Raw genomic sequence first — 21,674 nt, forward strand, 5'->3', positions numbered from 1 at the left:
GCTATTATTTTTTTTTCTAACCAAGTACTACCTGTAGATGCTAGTTGCCAAATTTCATAATTCTAGGTCAACCGGAAGTACCCTAGGAATTTTGATTCCCTTCATAGTATCGAAATACGGATTTTTTGCAATAAAAATGACCATATCTTTTTTCTAAGTAAATATAGAAATATGTTTTTTGGATTTCAACCCCTGATAACTCCAAGCGTTCCTAAGATAAAAGGTGTTGACAGACAGACAGACAGACAGACGGATGGACAGACAGACAACAGAGTGACCTTATAAAGGTTCCTTTTTCTTTAAAAAGTACGGAACCCTAAAAAAATAATTAAGATAAATCAACAGTTTAGACGCAGGATTTTTTTTATCAGTGCCCTATAGCTATTACGGCTGCCTAGGGTACTGATCCGTACCTACTATAGTTTATGTCAAGCTACAGTTCAGTTTTTAGTTTACGGCACTTCACCAATGTCACATGTCAAGTTACTATAAATTTTATGTTGGCTCTTAAAATTGATTCTGGTGTGTGACAACAGTGTGACTGAAAGGCGGACTGAAGCAGAAGGAACCTAGTGCTAAAACACTCCATTCCCCATTTTCCGCCGAATTTTTCGAGGTATTGTGTGGTGAGAGGCAAAACTCAACGACGGGAAATGAAAATATTCACTCGGGGAAATTAATTATTAATATTAATAAATAATAATTCATTCTCCCGAATGGGGGTTGAACCTACAACCGTCGCGTTAGTCATACATTGTGCCCCTGGGCCACGACGGCCTCGGACTAAAGAAACATTTATACAAATATATTATATATATTTTGTAAAACTCCACTCAATGTTACGACAATGTTTAACGCATTCGCCAGCCTCTAAAAGTAGCTTGTGATAAGAGATCAGCTCGAAGCGCGGTTTTACTGCATTATCTCATCGTGCAAGCGGTAGAGCAGGTAGATATTTAGATTAATGTAGTGGCGCCGAGTTGAGAAGTTTTTTGTTTTCTGGACAAAGGAGCAAACAAATGCCCAGTTTTCCTGAAAATAGCAGAGCCGGATCTATTTTAGCTGTCATTTTGTCGTTTTATACTCACATTCAATTTTTATTTTTATTTTTACGCGTTTCTGTTGTTGTTAAATCACTCAAAGAAACATATATGTATTTATTTATTATTAAGGTCTATATTTATAAACCACTCTCAAGTTGCAATAAGATCGAGGTGCAATATATACATGAATGAAAATTGCATCTCAAGATCGATCTCAGGCATGAGGGAGATTTATAAATACGGTACTAAGTTTTGTATAAAAGACTCGGAGATTCGATAGCAAATGCATAAAATAGTGTGTTGCTAGAGGAATTAAAAATGCATATTGGCTTAATTGTAATGAATTAAATTATACAATAAATTGGACTTTTATAATATTAATTTCATTTTCCACATATTACTTTTTTTTGTTGTATTTGTCAATGGCAACGATGTTATCTGGGCTCATCTTCTAGTTTGGGATGCCCGATGCTAGAAAAACATCGATGTTGACATCGATTTCAACATCGAAGCTGTAACATTGATGTTCCATAAAAATTCGAAAGAACAACATCGACGTTGACTAAACATCAATTAACAACAATAAGTCACATTTCTATCTTTCTGTACGATTTGACAATACCCACTATAGAATACGATAATTTGGTAGCCAATATCACATTTTAGTGTCTGACACTTGTACTACGTAAGAGTAAAAGACACTTGGTTTTTGTTATCTATAATTATAGCATTTTAATATGTCAATTAAAGGATTTCAAGTGTCAATCGTCTCAATTTTCATTAGATAATAGATGAAACGACACATACTTCGCTCATAAACAATTAGCAAATAGCAACTATGATCTAGCAAGTCGAAACTCGAGAACGAACAACGAAGTACGATTTACGAACTACAAAGTGAACGCTAGTGTTGCCAAGTTGCCAACTCGGATTTTGAAAACGACGAAGGCCAGATAAAAAAATACAGAGTAATAGTAATTTCCATATGAAAAATATGTACGATATATAAAAGTTAATAAAACGACAATTTGTAAGACTAAAGGTAGTAATGTTTATGTTTTTTGCTTACGATATTTCGTTTTAAATGAACATAAACACGTGAACACTCGTTATATTATGACGTGTACGCGACCAAATTTCGATCATGTTCCTATTTACATCGATGTTACGATGTTTTATTAAATGCAACATCGATGTTAAAGCATCGATATTTTGTCTGCTAGCATCGATGATTATCGAAAATCGGTGATCATCGGGCATCCCTAGCCTATTCTAGTATTAGTATATTATGTTCCTTGTACATGTTCATTTTTGGTGTATTGTTTACATTAAAACCGTGTTCCTATGTAAATAATAGTCACTAACAGTTGGTATAATCTTATCTTCGAACATTTAGGTAAATTTCAACTACACATCTACAAGAAATTGGCATGGATAATGAACAAAATATTGACACAAGGATAGAAGGTTGGAGTAAAGAGGAAAAGTTTCAATTACTTCAGGCTCTTAAAGATTACGGATCACAAAAAATTAATCAGATTTGTATCTTTATACCTACTAAAAGCGAAGAACAAATAAAAAAAGCTATACAGTTTTACAAAGAAAAAGCAGCAATAGAAACTAGAGCGCGTTATTATAAGCCTAAATGCAATAATAACGCTCCTATTATCCCTCTAGCTAGTTGGGCAAAATTTATAACAGACTCTCATGGATTAGATGACCTGCAAACCGAAACATCAACTGCTTTACGATTGATAGCAGATTTTGAAGTTAAGCCCCCAGGTGTGTGTACTGAAAAAATTGATTTCCAAAAAGTATATCATATGCTAGCTGATGCTACTGAAGGTAAATCCCTACCAAATGATAAATTAATTATGGCTATTTTTGATAAATGTATTACAGAAACAGCACTAACAAGCAAAGCTTTTGTCAATAATAGGTCATACAAACAATTACTTCAGTCTATAAATATATCTGAAATGGATGTAAATACCTTTTCTAAACCAACAGATAACATAGAACTAGCCACCTTGAGACATTTATCAAGCCAAGTGTGTTATAATCCATTACATATTACAGATAAGTATTTGAAGCCTTCATATGAAAAATAAACAGATTGTGTGATTTCCATTTTGTATTATTCTACTGATAAATATTAATGTTTAATTAATTAAAACATTTTATATTATTAACTGGTATTGAAATAAATTGTATTAGGAGGCATTTAACCATTCAATGAATTTATTAAATAATCTTAAAGCCATTTTGACTGTCCTATCCCAGAATCCAGATACTTCTTTACTTTGTTGCACTGATGGCGTTGAGAAGTCATCAGTTTCAAAATCTTCAAGTTGATGTTTTATTCAAGTTAGAGAGTTTGTGCAAGAGAATCTCGATCATCTAAAAGAAAATCAAAATATTTTGCCTTTAATGATAATTTTTTATTTGAAAACTTATGTAAATTGGTTACATTATATGTTACAGTTTATGAATGGCTTCATGTTGTATCCCACATTTAGCAGGGTAGGTTAAAGTTAAAGGTTAAAGGCAATGCCTTCCCCAGAGTTAATTTTTTAAGATACTATGTATTGAATCGCAGACACAACACCATGCTTTGCATTATTACCAGACTGCTGTAATTGAAAATAATTTGATCCCTCATATGGGAATCAAACCATCATGCATATTTAGAAATAAATATTTTTTGTATCTATTTAATTAATAGATAAAATAAGTTTTTCAGTTTTTTATTCATATCTATTTAATAATTATAATAATATATTTGTGTTGCAATATATAATATATATTTACATGATAAATTTATAAAAAAATAACTGACCTGAATTTTTTACAGATGTCTGGTAATAAATAGTTGATATTATTACAATATATATAAAAATTAAAAATGTGTATAATGAGAGAAAAAAATATATTTAAAAAAAATTATTAGAGCATATGCAAAGCCACTGTGTAATAGGTGCCATACACATGAATAAGCAGATTGGATGTGTGTGTGTGTTAATACCGCACCGGTTGAAAATTAGTGTTCGTCAGTTTCTATTAAGCATACAATGTTTCAAAAAACATTTTTAATGCTATTTTCAATTTGTTTGGGTGTTTGTAATCATAGTAATTTATAAATGTGAATGTAAGTTTGTTACACTTTCATGCTAGAACTACATAACGGATTATCATGAAACTTTATATTTTCTTAGAGGTATTAGAAAGGACATAGGATACTTTTTATTTAAAAAAATATTTAACAAAAAAATATCCTTAGGCTATAGTATAAAAATAAGTTTACGCGAGCAAAGCCGCGTTTGAGTTTCTCATATTAAGTAGTACTTTTAAAACTGTTTCTTTTGTATGTTGATGATTTTTCTAATCTCATTGGTGATTGTTATAGATTTACATTAAATATAGCATTTAAATAGAATTTAAATATTGACACAGGTTTTTAAAACTTATAAATCTGCATTTTTTATTATTAAAGCTGTATTCCGCACGTAGCAGGGTAGGCAGAGGGAACCAAGTTTTAAGACACCCTGTTCCCCATTTTCCGCCGCGTTCTCAATGCCGCGCTTTGCCTTGACCAGAATGAAGATATAAATAATAAATATTTCATGTCCTCGAGTGCGATTCGAAACCACAAACTTTCACGTTTACAATCACATTTTGTGACTCTGCGATATGACTGACTGCTAGCCCTCGGTTAGGCTTTGTTTTAATTTCATTTTTATAATAAACTAGTGGACCCGAACGCGGCTACGCCCGCTGGAACTATACGAATATTTATTCTGAAAATATATTTAAACTGAAAATAATTTCATAAATATAAATATATTATTTATTTATTTTTAAATATTTTATTATTCAATATAGAGATGCGTTAAGCAAGCTCATTTTGGGTGACGTTTTCTAACAACAAACTTTTTTTCGTTCCTTAGCAACGACGGTTGTTATTAACATGGCGGAATAAAATGCATGTCAAATTAATAAGTATTTTAATATATTGGTATATATCGAAAATATTACAAATATGAGAAAAAAAAGTATCCTATGTTCATCCCGAGACCCTCAAGTATCTCTATATGAGTATTTTATCACAATTAAATTAGCGGTTTGGCCCTGATTGCGTAAAAGACAGATAGACAGAGTCACTTTCGGATTTATAATATAGGTATGATAATACGATATTAATGATGATGTACATCATTAATATCGTATTATCATATAGTATCTTAGTGTCAACTTTTGCTTTTCCGTCTTATCTCCATATTGTTCGTTAAAAAATAAATAAAAACTAATAAAAATGTTAGGTAAATATATTTTATGAAATTATGTTCATACATTACCTACTCTCATTACACATATTCCACGAAGTAGCTTTTTAATTACGGACGAAACTACGAAGTCGAATGTATATCGAATATTGGGTCGTATTTTATTTGCGAGTTTACTTTGCAGTCCATGTCAAATAGTGGTTGATGAATGTGCGGTGTGGTTCAACATTTTGGTTATATACGTTTGATGTTTTCCATGCTGTATTTTATTTAGAACTTAGATTTACTATGTACGAAAAACTTACAATAATGAAATCGGCTAAAAGATATTATTAAAATAAAAATTGGTTTAATTGTGGAAATTTCACAGATTCACATTTCACACTTCGTAGATTTGAATTGTAAAGCGGTGTAGAGTTTAACTAATTAAAGTGTCCAAAATTTGTATGGTCAACGGAAATATATTTTTATTATTTTATTTTCTTGTTTTAATTAAATCTTATAAAAATACTGTTTACTTAGGCTGAAATTAAATTTAACAATCTTTTCAAGTAAAAATTATATGCAATAATTGTACGTGCTATATTTTTGTAATAAAAGTTGAATACAGTTTTTTATTTGTGTATGTGTATATCTATGAACCACATATACACTTGTTTACCTATGAGAAAATAGCATAACTCAGAAAAACTATAAATATCATTCGCTCCAATTATAGGGAGCAGGCACACTGGAACAGACTAACAAAACGTGACAAAGAAATATCACTGTTGCTTGCTGAGGCCCGCATTCCGCACGAATACTTCGGCAAATCAATGAGAGAAAAAGGAAATGAGAAAAATCAATTTATATTTCGAAGCAACGTTATAACAAAAAATAAACGCACAACAGATGATTATTAAGATATTATTAACATTCAATATTTGTCTCGAAATGTGCTAAATTTTTTAAATTAAACATCGATAAAGTAAACAAAGAGAGCTTTTTAATTCTACGTGAAATAAATATAAATTTAAATACTGGAGTTCGGGTCAACTGTAGCACAAAATAAAAAGTTTCGGGATTCAGAGTATGATAGCGTTGCGGGGTTAAACCTTTTTTGTATTTGAACTAAACAAAATATGAAAGAAAATAATGGCAGGAAAATATTTGATATCAGCGAAAGCGGTTATACATACATGTTGTTAGTTCGTTATATTGGTAGTTTAGGTAACTAGGAAAACGTATTTTTTATATAGGTACATTTTTATGCATTGATTTTAGTAGGACCAGTAAATTGTCTGTTGATTATCTACAATTGATATTAAATACAATTAGGGAGCATATTTCGTATTTACAATTGAAGAAAAAAAAAAAAAATTAATAATTAATAAGCTTTGCCTTAAGTACCTATATCTATACCAGGAATTGTTTAAAAAGTTCTTAAAGTATCCAGAAATTTTGTTAGATTCTTTGTTTTACAAATAAAATGTGAGTACCGAAACCTGTTACAACTTACTTTTACGACCGGCCATTTTTCTAATTTAATGGAAGTTGGTTCTGTGTTAGAGGCACATATTTATGTATCTGCGGCAAACACCATTACCTTAACGAGTAAGTGAATAGTTCCGTAAGGAATAATTTGCTAAGCAAAAGATGTTGTGACTTAACTTTAGAAACTACTACGATTTTTTACGGTTATCGTAGCGGCTTAACGCGTGGTTCGTACGTAGCTACTTATATATTTTACTTTTACTGATTGTAATATTATTTGCTAATAGTTATCTATTAGATTAAATAAAATTAAATCGGCTTCACGCTGTATTATTCCCTCGGTCTACCCTGTTGTGAGCGGGACACATCAGGTTAGGCAGAGGGAACATAGTGTTAACACACTCCGTTTCTCGCTTTCCGTCGAATTTTTCGAGGTATTGCGTGTACAGTGACGGAACTCATCGTCGGGCTTTTGAAAATATTAATAAATAATAATTCATTCCTGTGACTTGGGTTCGAACCCATAATCATCGCTTTATAATCACATCCTTGTAGCCCTGCGCCACGACGACTTTATCTATCAGATGTTGTTTCAATAATATTTAGTAAACAAACGGGCGATGCATTACAATGATGTAAAAAGTTAAATATGAAATGTAAACTGCTAGCCACAGCTAGACAATGCCATTGACTTAAGCACATTAACTTGATCCGTCTACTGCAGATGTTATACAAAGTTTCCGCGCCTTTAATTTTAGGTTATTCAAATTATTTGGTCCACTGCATTTAGAAGTTCTTAATGTACCAAACTTACTTTTTAACTGTAGGTACTGAATTAAGCTTTTGCCAAGCATGAGATTGCAATTTTCTGAAATAAAGATATTTGTATAATTAAGTTTAAAAGGTCTTTTTAGTATTTAATATCAGACTATCTTCAAATATAGAATATCAATTTGTTTGCTTAATAATTGGAACAGATAGTTTTTGACAAGACCTAGACCTAGAAGTACATATATTAAAATACATATTTTATCAATTAACAAAAAAATTTTTGTTTTTTTTATAAAATTACTGCATGTAACAGATAATACAGGTCGCTTTAGAGACATGTTAGTTTATAAACATATTTTTTTATTTACAGACATAATTTCTTATAGCGTGACTGCATATTCAAACTATATGTCGTTTGTGCTACGTATTATGAAGTTAATATAAAATTATTATCGATTCAAAGTTTTAAACATTATAATAAAAGGTTATAATTTTTTAAATTGATTTAAGTATAACTTTTTTTATAAAGATGTATGTATGTCAAGCTACATCATAAGAAGTAGCTAGTATGGGTTAACGCCTCGCAATATGGGACAAGAACCTTGACAGAGTGGCATCATTGTGAAGTGCTCCACATTTAGAACAGTTATAATATTTCATGAAATAAAATGTTTCAATTTCATTTCTATTGTGCTGCATGAAGACGAAGTAAGTAAGCATACGTTTAATGAAAAATTAAATTATAGTAGGTGGTACATCATAATTAATATGTAATTGTATAATGCGTATATAATGTGTATTTAGACACTCCGTTCCCCGCTTTTATCTATCATAGCGGGAAAATTAAAGTAATTTTAATATAATTATTCCCCCAAGTGGTAATCAGACCAAAAAGCCACCAATCTCCACTCGAGGAAACGAAATATATATTTCCATTTCTTCCCTCTGGTAGGTAGGAGTATCAAAAGGTTGGAAGGAGGAACCAGGCGCGTTTTATTTCTATTTTTTGAACTCGGTTGGTCACACGGCCACGTGTCCACGTAAGGACTTTATTCTCGCAAGAAAATCTGTAATCAAATCTTACAGGTTAAGTAAAGTTTGACTCACTTGTTTAAGGTTGAGCTAAAATGTAAATTACATCTTTAAATACATTTACCTAAATTACGATTCATTTATGCATAGTCAGCATCTTTGCATATCCAATATAGCCGCCGCGTCGCAACACAAAGGTGGTTTGTATATATACACTTACCAATGCAACTACGGAAATTGAACAAAATTATCAAAATAACTTGTTCTACGTCTGATTTTTAACCTAATTTTATTATTTATACATATATTAAATTGTTATATTTTCAATTTCAATTCAATAATATAAGATTATTTGCTCAATCGGGAAAAAAATATATAGCTTTTCGACATCTGCAATACTTATATTCGTAATAATTATAATTATCTGTATAAATATAAAACTTAAAGCCTAAAATAACAGAGACTGTCATTATTTTTTTTAAGATTATAAAAGAAACCGTCACTACGCTCTAGTTAGTTTCTGAAAGTTTAAGAATTTACAAGGCAAGGAAATGTTTCTAAGTTATTACTTGAAACAGACCTCACTATCTTTCACAAGTTGTAAATTCAGAGGCAAAAAGGTCAATTTACGGTAATCACTTTTAAGGGCACTTCGTTTGTACTTAGAACATTGTTCCTACATAAAATATTTTTTCTCAATGTAAGGCGTGTTTTTTAAATATTTTTGTCGTAATCAGTTGTGTGCAAAGACGTCAAGACGTCTTGTAAATAAGAATTATAGGAATACTAGTGGCCCGCTCGCGGTCTCACCCGCGTGAACTATGTTATTATTAATTTCTGTCTCCATGGCTACGTCCTAGTGACGTCTATGCAAAATTTGAGACTCCTAACATTTGTAGTAACGAAGTTTCATACAAACTTTCGACCCCAAAAACAACCCCTTAGAAGTCGAATATTGCAAATTCCCGTCTTAGCGAGCACCTACGTCCTATAAGTAACTCCTATGCAAAATTTGAGATTCCTAGCACTTGTAGTTTCTGATATTTCGTGATGAGTGAGTGACCTTTCGATTTTATATATATAGATAATGTCTTTTTTAGGTTGTGGTTGACGAAGTACAACGAAGTAATAATTTATATACATATAAATAGTCATAATATGTAGTCTAAATAAAAAAAGATGTGAAAGAAAATAGAAGCACGATTTTCAATTTAAATTGTATCTAGTATAAGATATGCTACACACATATTAGGTATATTGTTCAAAATATGAAAAGAAAATTTATTATTTATTAAGTTTGGTAGTTCAGATACAAGTTCGTATATATATCTAAACATGTCCGAGCATGTGTATTGTATTCGTAGCGCACAAAGTTGGCGAGAGCACCTCTCTTCAGACTGCTTTATTTACCGAGGCCTGTTATAATGGCGCCGACGCGTTAAGCCATCTATTATTCAGTCGCGAGGCAACACACACCTGCGATTCATCTAAGCCATTCTAAGCAAACAAAGATAAATTTACTTAGTGTTTCATAATTTCTTAAACAACTTTTTTGGCTTATTTATGGCTGCCAAGTAAAAGGTTATGAAACAATCTTCATATTTTTTGTTAAAATTCCATTTACAAATATTTGAAACATCTCAGTTGTTTTTCTTTTTCATCAAATCTACAAATAGTTTAAATTAAGAACTCTACAAACTGCAATATGACTCTATAATTAGAATATGTATATGTAAATAATATTTTTTTAGTAAATCTGTATTTTAATATTTATTATATTTATAGCAACTTCTTTTCAACTGATTTCAAAAAGAAAGTTACTACGTTGTACATGTAAATTTATGGTAATTGGTTCAGCCCTTTTTTTAAAATAACAAAACAAACAATTTTAATTTACGTCCGTTTACCCTTATAGATTTTCTCTTCTTCAATGTTAATATTACTTCTTTTTTCATTTAGGCATACTAATGTGTCTGTGGTTTTAGTTAATTATTAAAACCACAGACTTATTTTAGATTTTAATTAAGATTTACCATTTTTTTATAGTACTTTTTTTTTAAGTACATATTTTTTTTGTATACATAGGTCTACGATTGTAATAGGAGAGAAGGAAGTAATCTAAGCATTTTATAGAGTGTCGTAGGTAAACAATATATACGAGTATATGATATTGGTTTGTCCAAGTTATGTGAGAGACACAAGAAATTTGAAATTCTGTGAATTTATGTAGTAACAGCTGCTTGCGTGAGCAGTGAACTACAAAAAGTAAAATCATAATATGATTTCTCCCTTTTTCATTGAATTTCCGAAAATTCGCTCGTAGTGCCCCTTCACTCCCCAAGGAACCTACGTGCTAAATTTCTTCACTGCGTAGTTCCGGCTGAGCATTGTTTGATTGTCACTCGGCAATTAAAGTATAATTTATCTCTATGTATAATTTACCCGATTGTGCAACACAAAGGAGAGTAATATAGGTTTGTGTGAGAATAAAGTGAGTGAAGGCTTTTGAAGGCGTTGTTTACCACAAACAACGCCTTAAAAACGAAAAGACTTGTTTATGAAATGCGTTCTTGTATCATCCATGAAAGTTATTTTTATAAAGTCGATACTTAGAACTATTTTATTTATAAATATTTATTTTAAAATAGTTATTTATAGAATAATTTATTTTTTAACCCAAAAATGCATTTTACTATATAAGTGTTTCACGTACACATTATATACAAAATACACGTTCTCCAGCTTTATGTAACACTTTTAGCAAAGTACGTTATGTTTCACTGGTTCTAAGTAAGAGCAAAGTATAGCTATTTATTTGCAAATGTGCTCGAACATTGCAAGTTTGCAACTAAAGCAACGCGTACTCCCACAACTTTCTAATTCTGACAATAATATATAGATATCTTTTTTAAGTAGTAAAACCAGCAAAACCAATTTTAAGCATAACAAATCAGTTTTAGTTTAGTGTTTGTTATATTATAGAAAACTTTATATTCTATTATCAAGTAAAAGTCTTCGCTCTGGTACCAAGACGAATAGTGCGGCGTTGAATTCCGCCACTCAACACATTGCCTCAAAAATTCTTAACCACATCTACCATTAGCTCATATATGATTGAGTATATGTGTCAAATATCTATGAAAAGTCAATATATGCTTATCTGAATTGTGCAGAAATGATCGACTATTTAGATTTTTCTGGCAACTTTGTCTATTATTTATAATATATTAACTGCTAAAGTAGGTAGGTAGTCGGTAGCCGGGTTCGGAGGTTGGAAAGGGCAAGATAACAAACGAGTGCTGTCAGGCTCACACAGAACGCACGCAGTGTTTGTGGACAGAATTAATGAGACCACAGCCCGCTGTTCCCCACTCGCGCGGATACTGCTTTCTTACACTTATTATTTATTAAGGAAAGATATAACTATCTCATTTTGAACCATTATTATTTTTTACTCAAATCTCCATAGTACTTGTATTGTTGGTAATTATGGGGAACATATCGCCAATAGAAGTTTTGATTAGAGTTAAAAGTTTCACATTTCAAGGGCATTTATAAATATTGTTTTTTAGATTATTGATCGTGAGGAAGCTTAACTTAACGTCAGGTTTATTTCAGTTTTTAAACTAAAAGCGACCGCTATACGTGCTGAGATAGAGAGTACATAAAGAGAGAAGAGACACCACTGGGCCTCAGGTTGTAAAAACAGTCAAAAACTACCTGAAAGCTCTTGAGTGCGAAATTCTTTGTTTATTCGGCCGAGCAGCGTTTCAAAGCGTTTTGAATAAATTGAAGAATAAACCCCTCCTTCAATTGTTTTATAAAAATATAATAAGATAGAGGATAGCTAACTTACTAACTTTTATTTTAAATACAGTTTTTATTTTGTAAAGAAAACAGCGACAACTTATTGCAGATACTATAAAATGTGGGGTCTATAATAGCCATATGTGAGATTATTAAAACCCACATAGCTGCTCCTGCTCAAAGTAATATTTTTAAGTAAATATGATTTTGTATTTTTATTTATTTTTATATTTAGCTTTACTTTTACGATGAATAAATTATAAAATGTAACAAAAAACTTTTAATTTTATTTGTTTAATGCAACAGAATTTAATAAAATAAGATTTTTTCGTTTAAATTTTTTACGTTTAAAATATATTCTTTTAGAAAAGTACCTAGGTACTTGATTTTTTAGATTACACGGACTTCGCAATTTTCTTTCGTTCTTTCTGTTTATATTATTTATTAAATCTTAACTCTATTCATATTTTATGTGTAAGTTATTTTTATAAAGAGTATGCTAAGATTTTCCTTCGTTTCGCTGAAGTTGTTTTCCTTTTTTCCGACTTTACTTTTCACTCGTTTTGCACAATACCTGCCTTCTCCTTTATGTTCTTGGGATTTATAAAATTTACATAACTTTAAAGAAAGCAGACCAACTTAGAACATTTCTTTGTTATTTTATGTTCGGTCAAATCACGTTGCTCCTGCATTTAGATAGGCTTATTCCGTTTAGCATCTTAGAGTTGAGCGTACTACGAGTACAAATGAGGAAGGTTTAAATATTTGGACTTGCCAGGTTTTTTGTTCTTATGTGTATACTGTATATAATTTGTAATGTGTGTTGTCGTGGCCCAGGGGCACTAGTGTATGACTGTAACGCGACGGTTGCAGGTTCGATCCCCACTTTTTCGATTTCTTCGCTCTGGTACCTTGGTACATTGGGCTTTTGCCTTGGCAAAAGCCCAGCGTTGAATTCCGCCACACAACACACAATGCCCCGAATAATTTGGAGGAAAGTGGGGAATAGAGTGTCTTAACACGATGTTCCCTCTGCCTATCCTGCTGTATGCGGAATACAGCATGAAATTGGTTTATAATATTTATAAATTCTACTATATTTTATAAATATTATCATTTTTATATAATAATCGTAATATAATATTAATCGAAGTATAATAAACGTTCTTTCTTGATCTCAGAAGTGTTTTTATTTTGACAATGTAGTTGTTAACTATGATGATGATTTCCTGTTGATTTGTCACTTCTATGTAAAGAAATATTTATTTAATGTTTTAATAAAACATTGGACAACACAATAAGAATAACAGACGTACATTAATTATTATGCAATATAATATACGTTATTACGTTTTATATTCAAATATACATAAAAGAATATGCAGTAAATACAAATAGATTTTAGAAGTAAATCAGAGTGTTTAAGCTGACAGCATGGATCGTAAAGAATGTGGAGAAGCGCCAATATTATACTTTGCTCTCGAGTTTCATTGTGTTAGCAAACAATGTGTCGCTTTGTCATTTAGGCATATCGACATATTTGAAGGTACTTGACATTCAGTAATACTTATCTGTATTGTATTTATTATTATTGTATTCGATAGCATAGGGAAGTAAATAATATTGTATATATATTTTATCTGTTGTATATATATTTTATATATGAGTCCTAAGAGCTGATGATCGGGTGTGGTGGCAATTGGGGAAGGCTTAAGTATGTCCAGCAGTGGAAAAAAGATGGCTGTCGATGATGATGATGATGATGATATATTTTATATAAAAGGAATTTAAAAAAAAACCGAACAATATCGATGATAATACCGCAATGTAGAACTTTCGTATTTTTAGCATTATTTTCTTTTTGGTTTCATGTAGAACTTTCGTATTTTTAGCATTATTTTCTTTTTGGTTTCACGCTATATCTTATTGTAACTAAAATATAAGGTCAGTGTGATTGAAATAACGAATTCGACAGAAGCGCAAGCTAAAAGATAGTAAAAGACTAATCACCGTAAATAGCAAATAAAAGATAGATAGAAGAGAAGAGCTACCCTGATGCCATTGTGATGCCACTGCACTACAATGGCCTCGGGTTTGTTCTTTTCGGGCTCTTAAGGTAATAAAATTCTCTTTATAGTACACCAGAAATAAATATATGACATTTATAGAAACATATATAAATCAGTACAAAAGCGGCCTTATCGCTAAATGAGCGATTCTACTCCTACTCGCAGGGATGAATATTATTTTTCCTGTTCTGATAACATAAAGTACGGTGTTGAGTTCTGCTTACTGACCGACAAGCAATGTCTCGAATTAAGGCGGAATGTGAAGAACGGAGTGTTTTGCCACTAGGGTCTATATCTCTCTCTCTTTATGTTACTCTGCTATTTTAAGGATATTGCGTGAATCTAAGAACTGAAAGGAAATCAATAAAAGAACTACATTAATGTTGTATTGCTTTGCAGATAGTATATTTTTAATCTTTTTGTTACTTGGATTTGGTCAGGGATAGCCTCTAAGCTTTGCGTATGTTATTATTATAGAAGCTTTACACAATTAACAAATATTTTTTAAAATAATGCATACAAATGAATTAGACACTATAGAAAAAAACATTTAAGTATAATAAAAAATAAATTACTAAACAAGTGTATGATTTAGATATATGTATGAAATAACTTTGTTGTAAGAAAGAAGGATAAACATTCAGCCCATTTACATTTTACAAGGCTCCGTGGGAAGCTTTAATTGGTCGAAGGTCCAGGGTACCTAACAAGTGCCCTTGTTTGATTTCTTTTCTCCTTATGGTTTTAGTTTATTTTAAGGCATAGAGATTTATATTTATATATGTTTTTATTTACATTCTAGTTTGGGTTAATTAATTTCCTTATTATTTTATCTTTTCTTATACCGTTCTAATACTGTTTTATAAAATAGTAAATTTTAATCTTGGTTTTTCATTAGAGGAGTTAATGCAGTAGGGATATTGAAAAATCAGTAGTCTATTTTTATATCTGTATCACTGCGGGGGAGTACCCCATGCATAATAAAAAAAATATATATAAAAGTATATATTACTTCTTACATATTTATATATTTCCAACATTTCTATTTAAAATGAAAAATGGTATATCCAACCAACAAAGTATTTTAAATTTGTGATTTTTTATTTATTTCATTTTGATATTATGGCGTCTGGTTGTGTCACATTTTGATAATTAACATACACACAAAAGAAATGTACGCACATATATATTGATGAACTCATTACCCTTCTTAGCGTTAGCAGCTGGGTAAAATATAAAATGGTATATACGGTGGTACGGTGGTAGATACGTCCAATAAGGAATGGCCTTATATCGGCTGGCTGCTATTAAAGGATTTACAGCAGTCGAGGCTTTGCATAAAATGCTCACGCTATATGCTACGTTTTGCCCTTTGGTATGATCTAATTTTGCCTCGGTACGGGTAAGGCAGTAAAAACGGGATTTCTACGTAGTGTCTTAGCACAAAAAAGAATTAATTTATTGTACGTATTTGATACTAATTTTAATTAGTATTTGATACTAATTTTAATAAGTATCAAATATCCAGGTTTACAGTCTCGGAGCATAAAATATAAAACTCTTAAGTCAACACCATCGATAGATACACGAATCTGTAGGGTACTTCCGATTGACGTAGAATTATGAAATTTGGGAAGAAATTAGAACTTATGGTGCAATTAAAGAAAAAAATACCGAAACTGGAATAGGGAAACGGAATGATATATTTATGTAACTAATGCGGTAATTGATGGGAGCATCGTAACATAGCTTCATCTTACTTTCTTTTTTTTAATAGATTACTTTTCTTGACAACAATAAATACATGATTATTCACTATAAGAAATTATTAAATAGTAGATATATTAAAATTTACATATTTATTAATTTATTAAACAAATATTGAATAAATAGACCTATACTTTCATCAAATTTGTTCACAAACAAAGGATAAACTTAAACACAAATACACCAAATAAGGCAAAGTATATTCGAAACGCGTTTCTCGAAGACTTACTTACTCGTATATAAAGGAAGATTAACGTTTGTTATCATTTTAACAATGTTTCGTGATTACGCGATTGAGCGTAACTACGCTATTTTCAAAGGACTCCTTGAAAATAGAAAAATGTTTATAATAAGTAGTTTGTAATAAGCTTGACAAAAGAGATTTTTGTTGAAAATGAAATGTATATCTTAGGAACAAAAGGAAAACGTTTTACTTATTTTTCTCTTATACGTTTATAATAGTCGAATAAGTTACATTAAAAAATTTGAACTTGAAAAATTTTATTATTTTTTGATTTATGATTTGAAACGTATAAAAATTATTTATATATAACAATATTTACACAGGGCTAGCAGGTTCTGGTCATGCTTTTCATTTTACCCAAACCTGATGGTTACCGCACTAGTGCTGAATATTTAATGTGATGCTAAGTTACTCTTTACAAGTTTCGTTGAAACTTTTTGAAATCGCTTAATCAAAAATAAAAGTTTATAAATTATTTTAGTTATACTATAATAAATTTTCTCTATAAATAAATATTTTGTATATCGAATATCGAGAACCACAGTACACAAAGGAAAGCCTCAGATACTATATATTGTGTATTAGAATACAGTAGTTGCAGTAACTTGATCGGGTTGTTAGGCACGCACTAAGCGCCGGTAGGATTACGGTCGCAGGGAGCTACCACGTAGTCATTGTTCTACGATGTTAAGATTAGGCAACCGATAATCTGTCGGTATTCCGGTTTAATATTATTTGCATATTATAGAATAGATAATAATAATAGAAGGCCAGTACGCCGTAAACTTCAGGCAAGTTATTCAGTGTAATTTGACCGTTTCTATGTAGGTATGTCTGGATAGTTAACAACGCTTTGTGGTCTCTCTCTAAGTGCATACAAATCCAAAATTATAACATTAATTTTAAGCTAGTTCTGTGTTTGTATATTTGTCTATTACTCTAGAATGGTCTTTGAGGCGGCTTTGGCGCAGGGGCACAAGGGTGTTTGTAACGCAATGGTTGTGGGTTTGATCCTCTCTCGAGTGAATGACTTATTATTTATTAATTATTTTCATGTCATTTCTCTGGCACTAAGGTAAAAGCCCGGCGTACTTCGGTCACTAGTAGAATGCTAGATTACCTTTAGCTAGCAATTTTTCAAAGACTGAGGACAATAATAGCATTGTAGAGAAAACGGGCAAACTTTTGTTGAGTCTGTGGCAAATTGTCTACATTGTGTTACTGGCAGAGAGAACTTATGGCATTGTAAAAATACACATACGTCGTAGAAAGTAACTTCGTGACTTTTGTTACTCTTTACAAAGATCACATGTTTATTTTTTTTTTATTTTCGAATGTTTATTTACAATAAATACTAAATTAAATTGAATGGTCGCAAAACCTCTTTTTCACAGTCCTTTAATATTCTGTTGTCAGTATTACAAAGAACAATTTACGTTCTTGGGGTCATTAAGCTTGATGCGTTGTAAAAATAAATATAAACTAGAGTATTTATTACTAGTTTGCTCCAGCAACTTCGCACGCGTGTGATCACCCTGCAACCCCTGCATCAATTTCAATATTTTAAAGGTAATTTTTATACTTAGGTCGAGATAATAAATTGAAAATATATATTTTTTATACGATTTATATAAATTGCAAGAGACTTTAGGACAACATGAAAATATGGTTAAAATAATAATATAAGTTGAATCTTACAATCTCTATGTGTAGTTATTACCATTTACATATATTTCATAATAAGTTTTATTTGGCGTTTATTTATTTTATTCAAATTTATTTGAAACTATCATTACTTTGAAATTGAAAATTATATTTAAAAAACCAATTTCTTTCTACTTATATTGTAAGTAAACTGTCTCTGAACAAAGGCATTTGAGAACCAAGTCAGGTCGTTATCCTTAAATTAAGAGCACACGCTGAGGCGAGTTTTGTACTTAAGGAGCTGCTTTTGTAAAGGACTTTCTCTTTACATCTTTTTAATAAATAGATAATTTGTTTAATGTACAACGTAATATTTTATGTTATAAAATAACAAAAAGCAGCTTTTTACCGTCATTTATTTATATAAAGGAAAAGGTGTATATGTACGTCAATTTATAAATACAAAGTTTACTACTCACTTGAGTGCGAGTGCTAGAACTCGTTAAGTGGCGAAACTCAACGTTGCGAGTTGCCTCGACACCAGAACAAACAAATGTAAATTTTATTAAATATTTCATTTTGCCAATTGGAAATCGAATTAACAACTTGACATTACTACACTACAGCCAGAAGGTTAAAAAAAAAACAAAAACTGTTATTAACAAAATTAAAATAATGACATTTAAACTTATTACTAAAAGTGAAAGTATAACCTACTCGATGTAAGCTCTAACAGTTAATGATTTAGAAAATACAATAAATATGTAATTCACAAATTACAATTATGCATTCCCACACTGATGGTGTCAACAGGCAACACTGTTCACATTTATTCTACAATCAAAATCAAAACAAAAATAAAAATTGTAATACAAGTAATACGCTTAAATCTTACTTTAAAAATTCAATTATAATTTTAATTCTAAGATACTCCACATAGCACAAAGTCGTTAAAACTTTGCTGAAGGCGATATTCCTCTTGTGTATGAAGTCCTCATGACTCTGGAGCTTACAATAGCTAAGTGATGGCAAGTGGCACTCGTTCCATGCATTTAAATCAGACTATTCCCCAGTTGAGAACGGAATTATTATGTGGCCAAGTTTGTTCTGTTCAAGAATATATATGCGTTTAAAAAGCACTTGAACTTCCAAATTATGTACAAACATATAATTGTCCAGATATAGCGCTAAACTATATATATAGCTTCACGCTGCACGCTGTATCCCGCACGCAGTAGAGTAGGCAGAGGGAACTTAACGTTAAGACACTCCGTTCCCCATTTTCCAATGAATTCGGCAGGCTTTGCGTGTTGAGAAACGGAACTAAACGCCGCGTTTTGTCTCGACACCGGAACGATTAAATGAAAATATTAATTTAAATAGATATGATATCTATTCTTGGAGTGGGGATCGAACCCACAACCAGTAGCGTTTACAGTGACACATTTGTACTCCTGCACCACGACTGGCCTCAGCAACTATAGATTAACTTGTATATTTTTTCTGGTTTAAATACATGCTCAAAACATTAAATTAATGTCCACCATACAGAAAGAGTATATTACTTTATTTATAAGATACAGTTATGTGTTTATATACTAAGTTATAGTTATGAGGCGAGGGCCTACAGAACAAACACTTTAGACGCCTATGTTTAAGGAGGGCTGTAATGGCTGGGACGCGTTAGGATGATATATCAATTATTCAGTCGCAAAAACGACGTCCACCTGCGTTCACTTTAAAGTGCCTTCCTTATACTTATTATTAACTTGAAACAAAAATAAAAAATATATATATATATTATATAAAATTTTAGTAACACCTGTTACGTAGAAACCGGAAGTTAAGATGAAGAAGGAGAAAATTAAAAAAAAATATATATATTTTTCATCTTATCTTCCGGTTTGAAACGAAAGCGCGGCGTTGAGTTCCGTCATATACGCAATGCCTCCAGAATAAGGTGGAAAGTGGGGAACGGAGTGTCTTGACATTAGGTTCCCTTTGCCTACCCTGCTATCTGCGGGATATAGCCTGAAGCTTAAAAAAAGTCGTCTAAACTAATTATAAATACGGAGTCTGGTTTTTCGTAGAATGTAGAGAATGTCTTTGTTTCTGATCTCTGTCTTAACATGCTATTATTATATATATACTAGCGGACGCGCGCAGCTTCGCTTGCGTAATTAGGGGTGAATTCTAATAAACCACGAAACATGTGTTCAATGAAATATTTTTAAGAGTCTAAATTTCAAATTTTATAAAAATCGGTGGCGATTTAAAGATTTTTCCATACAAACTTTCAACCCCTTATTTGCCCCCTTAGGGGAAGAATTGTACAAAACCATGAAACATGTGTCCAATTAAATACTTTTAAGAGTCTGAATTTCAAATTTTATAAAAATTGGTGCCGATTTAAAAAAAAATCTATACAAACTTTCAACCCCTTATTTGCCCCCTTAGGGGGAGAATTCTAGAAAACGATAAAACACGTGTTCAAATAAATACTTTTAAAAATCTAAATTTTATAAAAATCGGTGCCGATTTAATTTTTTTTCCATACAAACTTTGAACCCCTATTTCACCCCTTTAGGGTAAAAATTTTTCAAAATCCCTTCTTAGTGGATGTCCAAATTATGAAAGTAAACATCTGTCTAAATTCCACGTTTCTACGCACATCGGTTACGGCTGTGCGTGCGTCTTACCTCAGTCAGTGAGGACAAGTCCTTTTATATATATAGATAGATAGAAGATATGTGCATTTTACATTTATTACTGTAAAGGCAGGCTTTGTGTTGGTAAAAGCTGCAAAATATCATGTTTTTTTTTCACTCACACAAACTATTCATGATGTATGTATGAATAAAGAAATCAAATTTAAAAGTGTTATTTCATATTTAGAAAAAATTTTTTAGAAAACATATTTATTTTTTAACTAAGTGGGGCTCGAACTAATGCCTCTTGGATGGTATTGAGTCCCGTTCTGTTTAGTTTTTTATACGTTTTCTAAAATATCAAACAAATAATCATCGAAAAATTTCCTATATATAAAAAATATTTTACTTGTTAAATCTAAAATATTTTGTACCATTACTAAAAGCCGAGCCAAGGTTTCCTATTTCTACTCTAGGCGTTTTTTAAAAATAGAATATGCTTTATATATTATCGATTATTACTTAAGAAATAGAACCTTATATTTTTGGGTAAAATAACTATCTTGAGATAGCGTTAAAATTGATAAGGATATTAATTTACGGACATAATTTACTATGTAATCAAACGCAAGTGGCAATGACGCTCAGCGAAAACGGTTTTAAATTAGATTCCTCCAATATTTTCAGCTCGCTTAGAGCCACTTGGCTATTCTAATATATTTTTAGCCATCTTCATTGATAATTAATTATTTTTATCGATTACCATCGTATTTAAATGGTAATATAATTTTCAAAGTTAATAAATTGTATCAGATTTTAAAATAATATTTTACTTTTAAAACTATAAATTCTTGAATTTGGTTGTACTTTATAGTTTTATACTTCCTGCGAGA

General features: G+C 31.0%; 1 protein-coding gene across 1 annotated transcript; it reads left to right on the top strand.

Annotated features, from left to right (window-relative positions):
* Positions 1–2,300: 2,300 nt before the first annotated feature.
* LOC146532721 (uncharacterized) lies at positions 2,301–5,804 on the top strand. Its single transcript, XM_085196313.1, has one exon. It carries the CDS (start codon positions 2,474–2,476, stop codon positions 3,152–3,154), a length of 681 nt encoding a protein of 226 aa, XP_085052439.1. The 5' UTR covers positions 2,301–2,473; the 3' UTR covers positions 3,155–5,804.
* The last annotated feature ends 15,870 nt before the right edge of the window (positions 5,805–21,674 follow it).

The sequence above is a fragment of the Heliconius melpomene genome, chromosome 13 (assembly GCF_056956725.1).
Source record: "Heliconius melpomene rosina isolate 202511_hmr_F chromosome 13, ASM5695672v1, whole genome shotgun sequence".
Classification (NCBI taxonomy): Eukaryota; Metazoa; Arthropoda; class Insecta; order Lepidoptera; family Nymphalidae; genus Heliconius; species Heliconius melpomene.